This window comes from Styela clava, chromosome 3 (assembly GCF_964204865.1).
Source record: "Styela clava chromosome 3, kaStyClav1.hap1.2, whole genome shotgun sequence".
Taxonomy (NCBI): Eukaryota; Metazoa; Chordata; class Ascidiacea; order Stolidobranchia; family Styelidae; genus Styela; species Styela clava.
In genome coordinates, this window is record NC_135252.1 from 14,981,061 (window position 1) to 14,995,028 (window position 13,968).

Sequence of the window (13,968 nt, forward strand, 5' to 3'; positions counted from 1 at the left end):
AACATGTCACCTGGCGAATTAAAATTTGCAATAAATTAGAAAGTATCACACATTTTTGAGGATTATTGAAAGTATTAAACCAGTAACATTTTATTGGCATCTTGATTAGAATTGCAGGAGTCGTCATTGATTTTTGCTTCTTTCTAGTTTTCCTTTCGTTTTCTGTAACTTTCTAACTGTTAACATAGAGCAAAAATTTGATATTAAATTTTGACATAAATTTCAATTTATAAGGATTATGCGAGTCGATGTGAAGTTGCCATTGGAAAGTTTGAGTCATTGGTAAATCAGATTCAGAAAAATGCTCGAGATATCGACAGCAGGATTGTACTCATTGAAAATCTCGATCTTTTCAAACTTTATCCACCTAAAATCGGAGGATACCTGCCAAGTGTGAAGGTAATGATTATTGTTATATATTTGATTTAAATTTTTTCATCAAGTCAAGTTTTTGTTCTGAAAAATCTTAATAATGCTTCTTTTCATATATAAATAAATATTTTGAAATTGATATAAACTTTGCACATTGAGTGTACCATATAGTAAACCCAATTTGCTTCGCTGAATTGAAATGGAATGAAGATTCAGTAAATAATTTTTTGACTATGAATAACTATTATTGAACAAACAAGACTTCTATCAGACTATTTTATCATCTTCATTGCTTGCATGTTTTAATTCAAATTTTATATTGTGTTTTCTAAGATTAATTAATAGATCCTTTTGTAATATAACGTAATAACTGTTCACAGATATTTTGAACTTTATTCTGATGTTTTTTAACATATAAATATTAATTGCATACTTTACATATATCAAAATTTCAGGAATATCTTGAATATATTGAACTGGAAAGAACAAAAGATCTAGATGTTCTTGCAAGAAAATATCGAGCCATCGGTCCACTGTTGACCAAAATGGAAGGTCTCGTAGCTCACACCAACACTGGAAAATCGAAAAAACTTAATAAATATTATGAACATTGGGAGAAAAGAGTTTTTGATTGTTTGACGAACATGGTGATCAGAAACTTGACTGAATTTAATGCAGGTAAAAATCTTAATTTAGAACATATTTCAATGGTACAAATTATTTGAAGCAAAGCCTTCTAAAAGAAATGCGCAATGCTCAAATATATAAACACGGAATTCATGTATCAGTACTGAGAGGAAGATGCCTGAAAGCACAAAGTTTGCTAAAATATTGGCAGACAAACAGCACGGAAGGGGTTTATCAATACGAAACAAAATGTGTTGGCCTAAACTAGAATAAAACAGAAAAAACGTTAATTGAATACTTGGTCTCACATGACTAAGGATGCCAAGTATGAGTACTTACAAGTATTCGATTTTTATCCGATTCCTAAATTTTCGATTCCGATTCTCGATTCCGAATCTCGATTCCTCGACATATTATCCAATCTGCCACATGAGACAAAACCGCACAAAAAAAAACGAATCCCTCAGAACCCACAGAGATTTTTAAAATAAATAAACGTTAAAGCCTACTAGCGATATTTATAATATATATATTATATATAGTGAAGTTTGCGGTGCCGTAGCAACTCAACATAGCAGTGAAGCAGTTTATACATATATATATATATATGAAGAAATTGCCAAAAACGTTACACATTGTTTGCAATCCAATTTTAAAACTCGAGAATCGATTCCGGTGCATCGGAATCGATTCTAGTCGATTCCGCGAAGAATCGATTCTGTAATCGAATCCGGACTCGATTCCGCCATCCCTACACATGACTGGCTCAGTGGTGTGGCGCATCGTGCTAAGTATTAGGAGGAATAAGCTTGCCACAGCACCTCTGATTACCCTGTGTGGGTTTGCAGGTTTGAATTCTGTGGGGATGATTAAAAGTAATAGCCTACTAGCGACTTTTTCTATCTCTAAGTACTGAAAATTTGAACCTAATTGGTCCAATAGTTGCAAAAAAAATCGTTTTTGAAAAGAAATTTAGCAAATCAATCCATATTTTCAATAATGAATATTTTGCATGTAACATATTATTTATTTTTGGTTTCTCATTATCCTATTCATTATCTCTTTTTATAATTATCTTATTGTTTTCAGTCCTGACTTCAAACAAAATTATCTTTCAAATGGAATCGATTCTCTCGTCACCAGAAATTGTTCTTCATCCATCTGCATCTGAAGTTTATAAACTGTTGGAACAATCAGTTCGAGATTGTGTCATGTCAACTAAAAATTTTGTCAGATGGATGAATGGTAACACTTTGATTGTATATTTGTTAGTAATATTGTTCTTGATCATCGTAATTGATCACTGTAACTAGTTTCAGCACTGAAATATATTGAGTTAGGCTTTTCGAAGATTAATGCTTTGAAATACTTTAAATTTAAAATATTGTCGGATCAGATTGATTCAAAATTTTAGACAAATTTTGGGATATAGATATGTGAAATCGTTCATCAAATCTTAAACGATCTGTGCGAAACGCAAGCCCACTGTCTTATTTTTCGGTTTCCATATGTGATTTATTAGGATTAAAAGCAATTAAATAAAGTGAAAGGGGCTCCCGAAGTATGCGAACCAAGATGGCGGACATAGGAATGTAACATGGGTAACCGGTTAGGGTTAGGCGATAATTTTTTTCCAATTTTCCTTATTTTAGTCCTATTATCAGTTCGAAAGACTAGCCAAGAGCCTCCCGTAGTATTTATACCTAAAATTATGGCTTAACCCTAACCTAGTACAGATATTACATTCCGATGTCCGCCATCTTGGTTCGCATACTTTGGGAGCCCCAAGTGAAATATAAGTCATGTTGTATAACGCAGAACAGAGAAAAAGATGATTGAAACATTTTATTAATGAATTAACTCACATATGGATCAGAAATTGAGTCAAGCAATGGCACAATAAATGAAATTTCAGTCTGGTGTTTTCCTCTGTAGTAATCATTTTGATTTTAAGATGAGACAAGATCATGAATTTTCTCCATATTTAATTTGAAAAAAAAAAGGTTTAAAATTTGATAGATACTATCTTGAATGTTGGAGAATATCAAGAATCTCATCATAATCCAAAAAAAAATTTTAGTGTAATTTCCTATATATTTTTCATTAATATGTCAGGTACGTGCATTGAAACTCCACCACAGCAAACAGAATCAGATGACGAACCTGTATCTTTATCATTTTTTGACGACATTCGTCATATTCCCAAGATTGCTGAAATTATAACTACAATTAGAACTAATGTTCAAAAGTTGTTGACAAACTTGGCAAAGAGCTTGAGTAAGTTAAATATATTATATTACATTGATTTTAATTTTTCATCTTTTTTGTAAAAAAAAATTTTTTTTTGTGAATGTTTTTATTATATTGGTTGATAGTATTAGACATGAACAGTTTTTCAGTAATGTAGCTTTAATAAAGGGCACCTATTTTCTTATCATATTTTTAAATCCTTTTTCAAAATCCTCCTTTCCACCAGATTAAACATGCTAATCCTATCCCATCCTAAAGTTTTAACATTTGCCATTTTGTTTTGATACCCTCACATTAATGTTTCATGGATTCTTTTAGCAAAATGGAAGAGATATCGACCACTGTGGAAATTGGATAAAACATTAGTGATGGAAAAGTTTGCAAATAAGAATCCATCTTGTGTTGCTTATGACGATAAACTACAGTTTTATACAAGAATAATGGAAGAAGTCATTCAACAACCAATGATGAAAGTAAGACATGTTTATGTGTTTTGTAATGAAAATTGTAAAGATATTGTTGTGAAATACACTCAAAACTTGCATGCTAGCAGTGATGCTAAGGATCAGTATTTATTCTCATTATTTTGTTGTTGGCACAGAGTGGCCTATGGATTGTTTTCACTAAATTCTTGCTGTTCTTGTTGGGCGATTGTTGTTGTTAGAAAAAAATTGTTATTCTTTGAATAGTTGTCCTGAATCTTTTCAGAAAACTCAGTTCCCTCAGCCCTTATCGTACAGGTACCAATGAGCCAACCAAAACCATATATTTGTATATTGCTCTCTTTTTATTTGTCATTATATTATTCAGAGCAGGAGGAACACCAGTTTCATTCAATCTTTGGCCATTTCATAGTTCAACTTACCAAATTTAATAATAGAGTAGGTGGTCAAAGGTTGGGGGCTCCGCGGGCCACAAAATTATTTTGGCATTGGTCGCAATAATGATAATTACCGCAAATCCAGTAGCTTCTAAGTTATAAGTGACTACTTGTGCAAAGTCTTTTTCAGAGTAAGAATGTAAGCAATCACATCAGTAAAAATTATTGCATTGAAATATTATTTTAGGATGAAATGTGCATTCGACTTAATCTTCAACCGCTTGCAACATCTGTGAAAGAACATGCTGGTAAATGGGTTCAAGAACTTGGAAAATTACTCAAAGATTCTGCAAAAGATTCCTTATTTGAATTAAGAGACAATTTGGTATGTAGACTTGTAGTAAAGATATTAATATCCTTGTCCTTGATTATCATTGACTAATTTGTTGTGCTTTTATTTTTCATTCAATACAGACATTCCCAGTGTCTAGGGAAAATAAAACATAGGATAATAAATTTCAGCAGCTTCATTTTTTTTGGTAAGATTGTTCAGTGAATTTTAGATTTAAAATTCAAAAAGAATCTCTGTATTCAATTTATGGATTTATATTTATCCCTATATTATATATTGATTTCACATCAAAATACCATTGCTTTGTATGAAAATAGGGTAACTTTGAAATATTTAACTCGACACAAATTATAATTTTGAATGGCTTTTTATTATGAATTTAGCACTCTCTCTGTTAACAGTTTGGAAAATCAACTAAATTATGATAAGTTTCAAGTTCTAAGATATGCTTTATTGTATATATTCCTCATTTACTATTGGTGAAGCATTTTTTTCATCAAATTAGTTTATATACTTGTTACTGAAAGCTGTATATCACAGTTACAACTAAATTTTGGCTAAAGTTTAAAGTCCTAAAATATGCCATCTTTTCACAATTTATCTCTACCTATTCATCATTTACCGTTGTTGAAAAGTTTTTTTTTCAAAATAGTTTATATACTTGTTACTGTAAGCTCTATTTCACATTTACAGGTTCAAATGGCAAAAGATTTGGAAAGACCTCCCAATACTCTTGAAGATTTGAAGTTTGTTTTGGGTGTAATTGCAAATATAAAAAGAATGTCCCTTGATGTTGAGATGAATATTGCTGATATACAAGAAAGGTATAGTTAACACAAATTTTTTTTTTTAGTATTCTTCCAGTCCTAATGTACTCATATCAGATTGAACTTATTTGGGAATTATTTTTAGATATCGCACGATACAAATGTATAATATCGAAGTTACAAATGAGGAATTGGAAGTGGAAGGAAATATCAAACAAATGTGGGATGATTTGTTCCTAAATGCAAAGGTAAGTTTTGTTTTTACTCAAAGATAGTAAATTTGGTAGAATGAGATATGCAAATTTTACTGTGGTTTTTTACATTATCTGTCTATTTTAGCTATGTTTTACTTATTTTATGACGTATCTCATGTAATATAATTTGATAACAATATTTGGACACAGTTAAAAAGGAATTTTCTTTAACAAGAAAAAGTCTTACTTCTTAATATCACACCGTGGGGGAGGTAGTAGCATGGGATTTGAACCCGAGATGTCTACTTGCGACACAGTCTAACTAACGGTTTAGCAATTACGCCTTCGAGCCCTCAATGCTTAATTAGTAGGGAGTATTTTATGACCTTTCCCTCAGCATATCGAACTCGATCAAACTTTCAACATGTATTTAAAATATTCTTTGTTCAGATCACTGATGTGAACTTGACCAGTGTCAAAGTAAAATTCACTGAAATCACTCAAGAACAAATCACTGAATTCAAAACGGAACTTGAGAAATTTTCTGAAAAATATATTACGGAAGGTCCCGCTTCCGTTGGATCTGATCTTGAGAGAGGATTTAAAATAATGAATGATTTCAAGAAGGAAATGTTGAAATATGAATCAGAGAGGTAAGTTTGAATTTAAAATTTTATTAAATTTTGAAAACACTGTTTTTTGTTTCAAATTCATGACGTAAAGAGATGAAAAAATCTACATGCAAAAATTTGTTTATTCTCAAGCGGTGTTTCTGTTTATATCAAAATATGTCAATCGCTGATATATAAAATATATAGCCTATGTTGTTTTTTGTGGTGTTGTTCATTTGCATTGAGTTTTTTACTCTAATTTTCCATTGCTAATTTATGGTCAATAACGTTAATTTAATCAAATTCCCGTAAATTTATTTGGGTAGATTAAAATGAAACAATTAAAACTATTTCTGTAACACAAACTGTTAATCATAATTGTGTACTAATTTATTAATAGTAGTAGACAGGTATTTTAAGAAACCCTCTAAAATGGAAAAAAAAATTGAAGAGGTTGTTAGGGGTTGATTTTAACAACAGCATCATATTTTTGCTTTTGTTTTTTTGCGATTTTATCATTCGAAAAAATTGATTTAACCATTTTGCAGACAAGAATTAACGAATGCGGAAAAGCTATTTGATCTACCTATCACTGCATATCCTAATCTTCTCAAACTACAAAATGATATGAAAGGATTAGAACTTGTTTATCAACTATTTGAAGAACAAGCAAATGCAAGAGAGGAATGGGCACAAACATTGTGGGCAAATCTCAATGTCAATCTGGTATGAATATAAATAAATTTCATCATTCTGCGTCTTCACGTCTTTAATCTAAGCTTCAATGGGAATAATTTTCATATACACCCTGAATTTATAAAATTAGCATTTGTATTATTATCTACCGGTAATATATAATCATATGTTTTACGATTATTTATATAAAATTTAGTTGTAATAAAATCTTTATAAATTTATATCATTTCGGTAGTACGACCGTTTTAGTGATCATCCGTAACTTATGAAGTCTATTTATGTGACCTTGCTTCGAACAATTTTCAAAAATTAAGTAAATCAGTAAAATTCAGTAAATAAAACTTCAGCAATGTGACACAGTGATACTGATTACTGATTTCTTTTTCAGTTTGTGTTTTTAAATTTTACCTTTGAAAATTTGGAGAATATTTGACTAACATATCTTGGTGATTTACAGCTTCTCGAAGGCATTGAAGGTTTCATGAAAAAACTCCGTAAAATGCCAAAACAAGTGAAACTACTTCCTCCTGCTCAATATCTGGATGCTAAAATGAAGGAATTTAAAGATTCAATTCCATTGTTCTTGGATCTGAAAAATGAAGCATTGAGAGAGAGGTACGTTATATTTCATCCATTTCGGCTTCCCATAAATTTTCCCATACTCATCTTATACAGGTAATGGAACAAAATTTGGGGTCTGTAAAGTGTGTTCCTAAACGGAATATTGCTTGGAGTGAATAATACGCAGAAAGACTATTTTTTGCAGAAGTTTTCCATTTCCAGTATATCCAGTAACAATCACTTATTACTTATCGATTTTAATCGGTAAGTATGTTGATAGGTATTTGTCTGTCTGTTTGTATGTTAGATGCACGCGATATCTCACGAAAGCGAGATTGAATCTGCTCCAGATTTTGCATGTGCATTCATCATATCTCGGACCAGAAGCCTATTGATTTTGGGCGAATTATGTCATATAATTAGCGAGTTATCAATCAATTATTGATATAGTGATCTAGATTTTTGTAAAGCGAGAGAATTTTGAGACCCGCCGAGTGTGTGTGTGTGTGTGATGCGCAGTGCGCAAGTTACAAGAGCGGATGAATCGAAACTGCAGTTTCTGTTTTGGGGGATCCCCTAACTATCGATCGATAAGTCTTCGGTTTCCAACCGATATTCTCGTTTTCCTTTCAAGGCATTGGAAAGAACTCATGACAAAAACTGGAAAAGATTTTGACATGAATCCAGATACATTCACATTGGAAAACTTGTTCACAATGCAGCTGCATAATTTTGCTGATACCATCAATGAAATCGTTACATCTGCTGCAAAGGAGTTGAGCATTGAAAAGGGTCTCAAAGAGGTATGAACTGAAATTTGAAACCATTATTTTGGGACAATTTTGCATTTCATAAAATGTGTTCAGACAGTTAATTTTGAATTTGAGAGTTATATATCTAAGTTTCAAAATCAAAATTTGCTGTGACATATTTCACTGCATTGTGGAACCAAATTACTTAAGATTTATTCTATTCAATTTTGTATTTTTACTTACCAGTACTCTTTGCAACTCATATTGTAAGAACTAATTTCATATTTATAGGTCGTGGATACGTGGGAGTCAATGAAATTCTCTGTTTTAAAATATGTTAAAGGAACTTCTGACAGAGGATTTGTTTTAGGTGAGTTACAGTTCTATAAAGAAGTTTTGTAATATTTCTATTTTTATGACAGAAATCTGTAATCAGTATAGGTATGTTAGGACGAAAATAATAGTTTTTACAGTTCGAATATTAATATCCAAATAGTTGATTTTTGCAACTTTGTACTAAAATCATTTTTGATCGGGAGATTTTATTTAACTTTGTCTGTTACACATTTGTAAAGTTAGATTTTTGAAGATGGCTTACGATCAATCAAATTTAATGAATTATGAAAGATTTGAATGATTAAACACAAACAAAACTTTTTTTTTAAATTTTATTATATCATTTGAAATGGGTATCCAACTCGATGCCAATATAATTGTCTTATAATATTTTAACAAATCAAGTCATACATTTGATGTTAAATAATTTTGTTTCAATATATATTTGTTTCAGGTGCCATCGATGACGTATTGCAAATCCTAGATGATAATTCCATGAATTTACAATCCATGTCGGCATCAAGATTTGTTGGTCCGTTTCTCAACTCTGTACAACAATGGGAGAAAGGTCTTTCTCTAATTGCAGAGGTAGGAAGTCACTTCATCCTATTTTAACCTGTGAACTCTTACATGAGATTAAGTGAAGTGTGCTTGCATTCTTTAATAGCACAATACACAAATTGTCATTGGTTGTGCGTGTAATGTCTGCGCTTGGTAAGAGTAGTCAATATGGCTTTCAACATCTTGTTTTTAAAATGAATATTTCAGGTTTGTGATGTTTGGATGGTTGTACAAAGGAAATGGATGTATCTGGAATCAATCTTTATTGGTGGTGACATCAGGTATTCATTACTATATTCAAATTTGTATTTAAATAGTGTTCTATCATTTATACTTTAATAGTTTTTCGGAAATTAATCCGGAAGTTAGTATTCTTAGTCATAGATTTATCTTTTTTAAAAGTCAGCAAATTCTTATAATAATCTGTAAACTAATTGAAAGTTAAATTTAGTTTTATGTATTATATTTTCTTGCATAATTGTAGTTTACAAAGATAAAGAAATAATGTCAAAGTTCATAAACAAATATCACAACCCAACAATATTGTTTGACTACTTTTTTTGTGTAAAATATTTGTAAAAAAATAATTTTTCTATTTCTTTTTTAAAACTTTTCACTTCTTGTCAGATCTCAACTTCCAGAAGAAGCGAAAAAATTTGACAACATCGATAAATTGTTCAAGAAAATTATGCAAGAAACTGTAAAAAATCCGAAAATAAAAGATTGTTGTCATACACAAAACAGATTACAGGATTTACAAAGTTTAAGTGATGGTTTGGAACGATGTCAAAAGTCACTGAATGATTATTTGGACTCAAAAAGAAATGCTTTCCCAAGGTAAGACGGTATCAACATCCAAGTAGAAATTCATAATGTTGAACAATTTTGTAATGATTTTATAAATGAAGCATGTTTTATATATATTCTTGTTGGATTCATATCCACACAAATTAAAAAAAAAGCTACTTTCATGCTAAAATTGATGTTGATAAAATAATTTTTACTGTAATGTTAAAAAAGTTTTTCATGCTACAAAATTAATTAATAGCACTCCATGAGACCCATAAACAATTTCAAGTTATAATCTTCATAGCTTTATATTATTCTATTACACCAGGGGGTTTCAACGGGGTAAATTTGACCCAAGTGGGTAAATTTGACCTGCTTCAGCAGTGGGTTTCACTTAACACTACGGTCTTACTCGTGCATAACCCAAGGTTTAACAATCATGCTACCCTCAATATTTTTAGCATTTTATGTAATTTATTGTTTTGTAGATTTTTCTTCATATCTGATGATGAGTTGCTCAGTATCTTGGGATCAAGTGATCCTAACTGTGTACAAGAACATATGATTAAAATGTACGACAATATCGCTAGTCTGAAATTTCAAGAAGGAATGAATAATGAAACTGTTGCTACAGCAATGGTATCTGCAGAAAAAGAGGTTCGTTTTACGAATTTAATATTTTTTTTTAAATGTAAAGAAATGTAGAATTGAGCTCAATTATTCGATTGAGCAGCCAACAATAAAGCCCGAAAAATTTGATTTAATCTCAATTAAATTTTTTTTTTTTGAAAGAGCTATTTTTAAGATGAAAATCTTTGTAAAATATGCTATTTTCATTTAAATAACATTTTATTTTCAATTTTGAGAGGCAAAAGTCAAATGGCAATGAGTTTAAAAAAGAATTCTTCTAAACAGTCATTTTATTGACAACACATATTTTAGCAGTCATGAAAACGTTATTTTGGTATTCGAAATTTTGTTGACTTCTCATCTTTATTAGTTTATTGCCCTACTTGTATTTTTTGTGTCTGCTACCTCGCCGATTCGCTCAATTACTTCATCATGCACTGTTTTGTATAAAAATACTTATATAATATTTTTGTCAGGTCATGGACTTCAAGAAACCAGTGCCTGCTGAAGGTAGAGTGGAAGACTGGATGACAGCTGTATTACAAGAGATGAGAAGCACAAATAGAAAAATAACAAAAGAATCATTGTTCAATTATTGTAACAATGTGTAAGATATAACATGTTAAATGTGTAGTTCAATATAACGACAAATAGGCGTTTATTTCTAAACTTTTGATGGGAAATGTACTCTGTAGCCTATAAGCACAAATATAATATGATGCCGGTTTTATTCTACTATCGTTGAATTTCAGCAATCAATATGCCTTAATTCTGGATAGGATAGAATTTACATATTTTTCCCGGGGGAAAGGAAAGCCGCTATGAAGGTTTAATCATATGTCTAAACCACAGCCTCTCGTTCGGTTACCAGTCCGTGTCGTGTATGGAATAAGATATCCAGTTAATTGCTTCAGATGCATGGACTTGATGGTGGAGAAAACCGTAACCGACCAGCAGTTATGGGAACCACCCTACATCGGTTCAGCAATCCTACACATTATTATCTCTCACAGGATTCGAAACCTGTAATCCCACACAAGGCAATCATACGTGCGGTGGCGAGCGTATTACTAATGCCGTAGCACGATGCGCCACACCGCCAGACTTGTGTCATTATTAATTTTTATAATTTTTTTTTTATTACATTGAGATATATGGTGGTATATTCGTGTTGGCATTATATCTTCTATACTTGCTATTCTAGTAAAATTCTTTCATTTTTATAAAATTTCAGTGAACGAGTGGAATGGATGTTACAATATCAAGGTATGGTTGTTCTTGCATGTAACCAAGTATGGTGGACATGGGAAGTGGAAGATGTTTTTCAACGAGTAAGTTGGTTATTTTATACTAAATTTTTATGAATTTTTCTAAATTTTCATGGCTTCAAATAAAATATCTTTATATTCAACTGTAAAACTGCAATGGATTTATAAAAAAAACTTTTAAACTTTATTGAACTGATGTGGTGTTTTGTTCGTCTGAAATGTCTAAAAGATTTATTTTAAATAGTTGATAAAAATGAAAATCTGTGATTTAAAAATACTGGTATTAAATAATGAAATTTTCAGCGCCAATATTTGTGACATTTTTAAAAATATATATAATTATTATAGATTCGAGTCCTTTCTTATGTATCAGCAGATGTGAAAAATGTTTCATGAAAAATTAAATAATATTCATTGCTTTGATCATTTCTACAGTATCTGTAATAATATTAAATCATATTTTAGGTGAAAAGAGGCGACAAGTTAGCAATGAAGAAATATGCCGGACAAATGCATTTACAAATTGATACTCTTGTAACAAAAATTCAACAACCATTGAGTAAAAATGAAAGGAAGAAATTCAATTCAGGTAGCTCATTACCTCTGTGTTTCTCTTACACAATATTGGTCTTTTTTTAATTGGCAATATCTTGTCTTGTCCCATGTTGAAAAGGTCATGTTTGCCGATATAAGCAATGAACACAATCATTTGTATTTGTAGTATTTCGTTACTATTATTCAACTAGAACTAATTTATCTATATTATAATGTTTTCTCACAATTTAAGTCAGGACATTTTTCTTTGTATCATTTGTGTGAAACTCGTTTTTTTTTGTATCTCACTTTGTATGCTTACTGATATACATACCACTGACTTGAAAGTTTATGATTATTCCAGCGCGTATTTCATCACTTAATCAGATTATCAATACTGTGGTTTGAAAACAACACTTGAAATAGCTGCTCTTCGATGTGCTCTATGTTGAGATTAGTTTAATGTGGTGCTTTTGGAGAAATCTTTGCTCTATATTATTTCAATTCATAAGTTACGGTAATAATTTAAATGCGAATATCTTATGAATGAACTAAATATATTTTCTTCAGTCTTGATTATTGATGTCCATGCTCGAGACATCATTGATACCTTTGTACGAGATTCTATTCTTGATGCGAGAGAATTTGAATGGGAATCACAACTTCGATTTTGCTGGGACAAAGAACCAGATCAGTTGATGATAAGACAATGTACTGGAACATTTGGATATGGGTGAGTGATACCAAGCAGAATTGTTTCTCAATTAGTTGGTCGCAGTGATGGAAATATTCACAATCAGCAAGAAGATGGGAGCAAAATGGATTCAAACGAATCCATTTTGCTTCAATCTTCTTGTTACCTGATCGTTAACATTTTCATGACGCCGACCAGTTTATTAAGAAATCATACCATTTACTCAAGGCTTTGCGGCAATTCTCGATAATCTTTCATGATCCCCATTCGTTTGCACGAAATGGCGACAGCGACAAATAATCCAACAGTGGGTAAAAAAAAGAAATAATAGCCTACTGCCTACTAATAATATCCTTCATATGCGTGGAATACTTTTCTGATTTTTTAGGTATGAATACATGGGATTGAATGGACGATTGGTTATCACACCACTGACTGATCGTATTTATCTGACGCTTACACAAGCATTATCCATGTATCTTGGTGGTGCTCCTGCTGGACCAGCTGGTACTGGAAAAACAGGTATGATATTTTCAGTGTTTTTGAAAAAAAATTTATAAGAATATTTGACTATTAGTTATTCATGACTTAAAACTTGTGTTATTCAGAAACAACCAAGGATTTGGCAAAAGCATTGGGATTGCTTTGTGTTGTTACCAACTGTGGAGAGGGTATGGACTTTAAGGTGAGTAGTATGTGTTATTTATGTGTATTATTGAAAATACTTGCAATTACAAAACAAAATCGTAAAAGAGTATTTACGAGATCTTAATAAGTAACAGAGCAAAAAAATTATCTTGTATTTATATTTTTCAGGCTGTTGGTAAAATCTTCTCTGGTCTTGCACAATGTGGAGCATGGGGTTGTTTCGATGAATTCAACAGAATTGATGCCTCTGTGTTGTCTGTTGTATCATCACAAGTAAGAAAATTATGCTTATCGTTTTTTTTTTAGAATTAAACATACAGATACAGAACATACTGGAATATGTGTAGAATTAATTAAATAACTTGTACTACCGGTATTTTTATTACTCATGCATTCTCCAATATCTATGAACATAACAGCATGTTATTGATCCTCAAGGCATGTTTTATGTTGATCATTTCAGACTCCTGTTTTTTAATCCAATGTAATTCCTCTTCTACAGTCTT

At 31.1% G+C, this 13,968-nt stretch overlaps 1 protein-coding gene across 1 annotated transcript in view; it reads left to right on the forward strand.

Moving 5' to 3' along the window:
• The window catches only part of LOC120342760 (dynein axonemal heavy chain 10-like), a 59,850-nt gene that overhangs the window by 14,040 nt on the left and 31,842 nt on the right, over nucleotides 1-13,968 (forward strand). Inside the window, exons 22-45 of the mRNA XM_039411726.2 lie at nucleotides 235-399; nucleotides 828-1,050; nucleotides 2,089-2,244; nucleotides 3,115-3,276; nucleotides 3,568-3,722; nucleotides 4,317-4,454; nucleotides 5,115-5,245; nucleotides 5,334-5,436; nucleotides 5,833-6,035; nucleotides 6,542-6,719; nucleotides 7,147-7,304; nucleotides 7,885-8,053; nucleotides 8,294-8,372; nucleotides 8,793-8,926; nucleotides 9,107-9,180; nucleotides 9,527-9,736; nucleotides 10,177-10,345; nucleotides 10,795-10,925; nucleotides 11,553-11,649; nucleotides 12,052-12,175; nucleotides 12,691-12,853; nucleotides 13,203-13,336; nucleotides 13,423-13,499; nucleotides 13,631-13,735. Of these exons, the coding sequence (XP_039267660.2) occupies nucleotides 235-399; nucleotides 828-1,050; nucleotides 2,089-2,244; nucleotides 3,115-3,276; nucleotides 3,568-3,722; nucleotides 4,317-4,454; nucleotides 5,115-5,245; nucleotides 5,334-5,436; nucleotides 5,833-6,035; nucleotides 6,542-6,719; nucleotides 7,147-7,304; nucleotides 7,885-8,053; nucleotides 8,294-8,372; nucleotides 8,793-8,926; nucleotides 9,107-9,180; nucleotides 9,527-9,736; nucleotides 10,177-10,345; nucleotides 10,795-10,925; nucleotides 11,553-11,649; nucleotides 12,052-12,175; nucleotides 12,691-12,853; nucleotides 13,203-13,336; nucleotides 13,423-13,499; nucleotides 13,631-13,735 (3,438 nt within the window). The remainder of the gene's footprint in view (nucleotides 1-234; nucleotides 400-827; nucleotides 1,051-2,088; nucleotides 2,245-3,114; nucleotides 3,277-3,567; nucleotides 3,723-4,316; nucleotides 4,455-5,114; nucleotides 5,246-5,333; nucleotides 5,437-5,832; nucleotides 6,036-6,541; nucleotides 6,720-7,146; nucleotides 7,305-7,884; nucleotides 8,054-8,293; nucleotides 8,373-8,792; nucleotides 8,927-9,106; nucleotides 9,181-9,526; nucleotides 9,737-10,176; nucleotides 10,346-10,794; nucleotides 10,926-11,552; nucleotides 11,650-12,051; nucleotides 12,176-12,690; nucleotides 12,854-13,202; nucleotides 13,337-13,422; nucleotides 13,500-13,630; nucleotides 13,736-13,968) is intronic.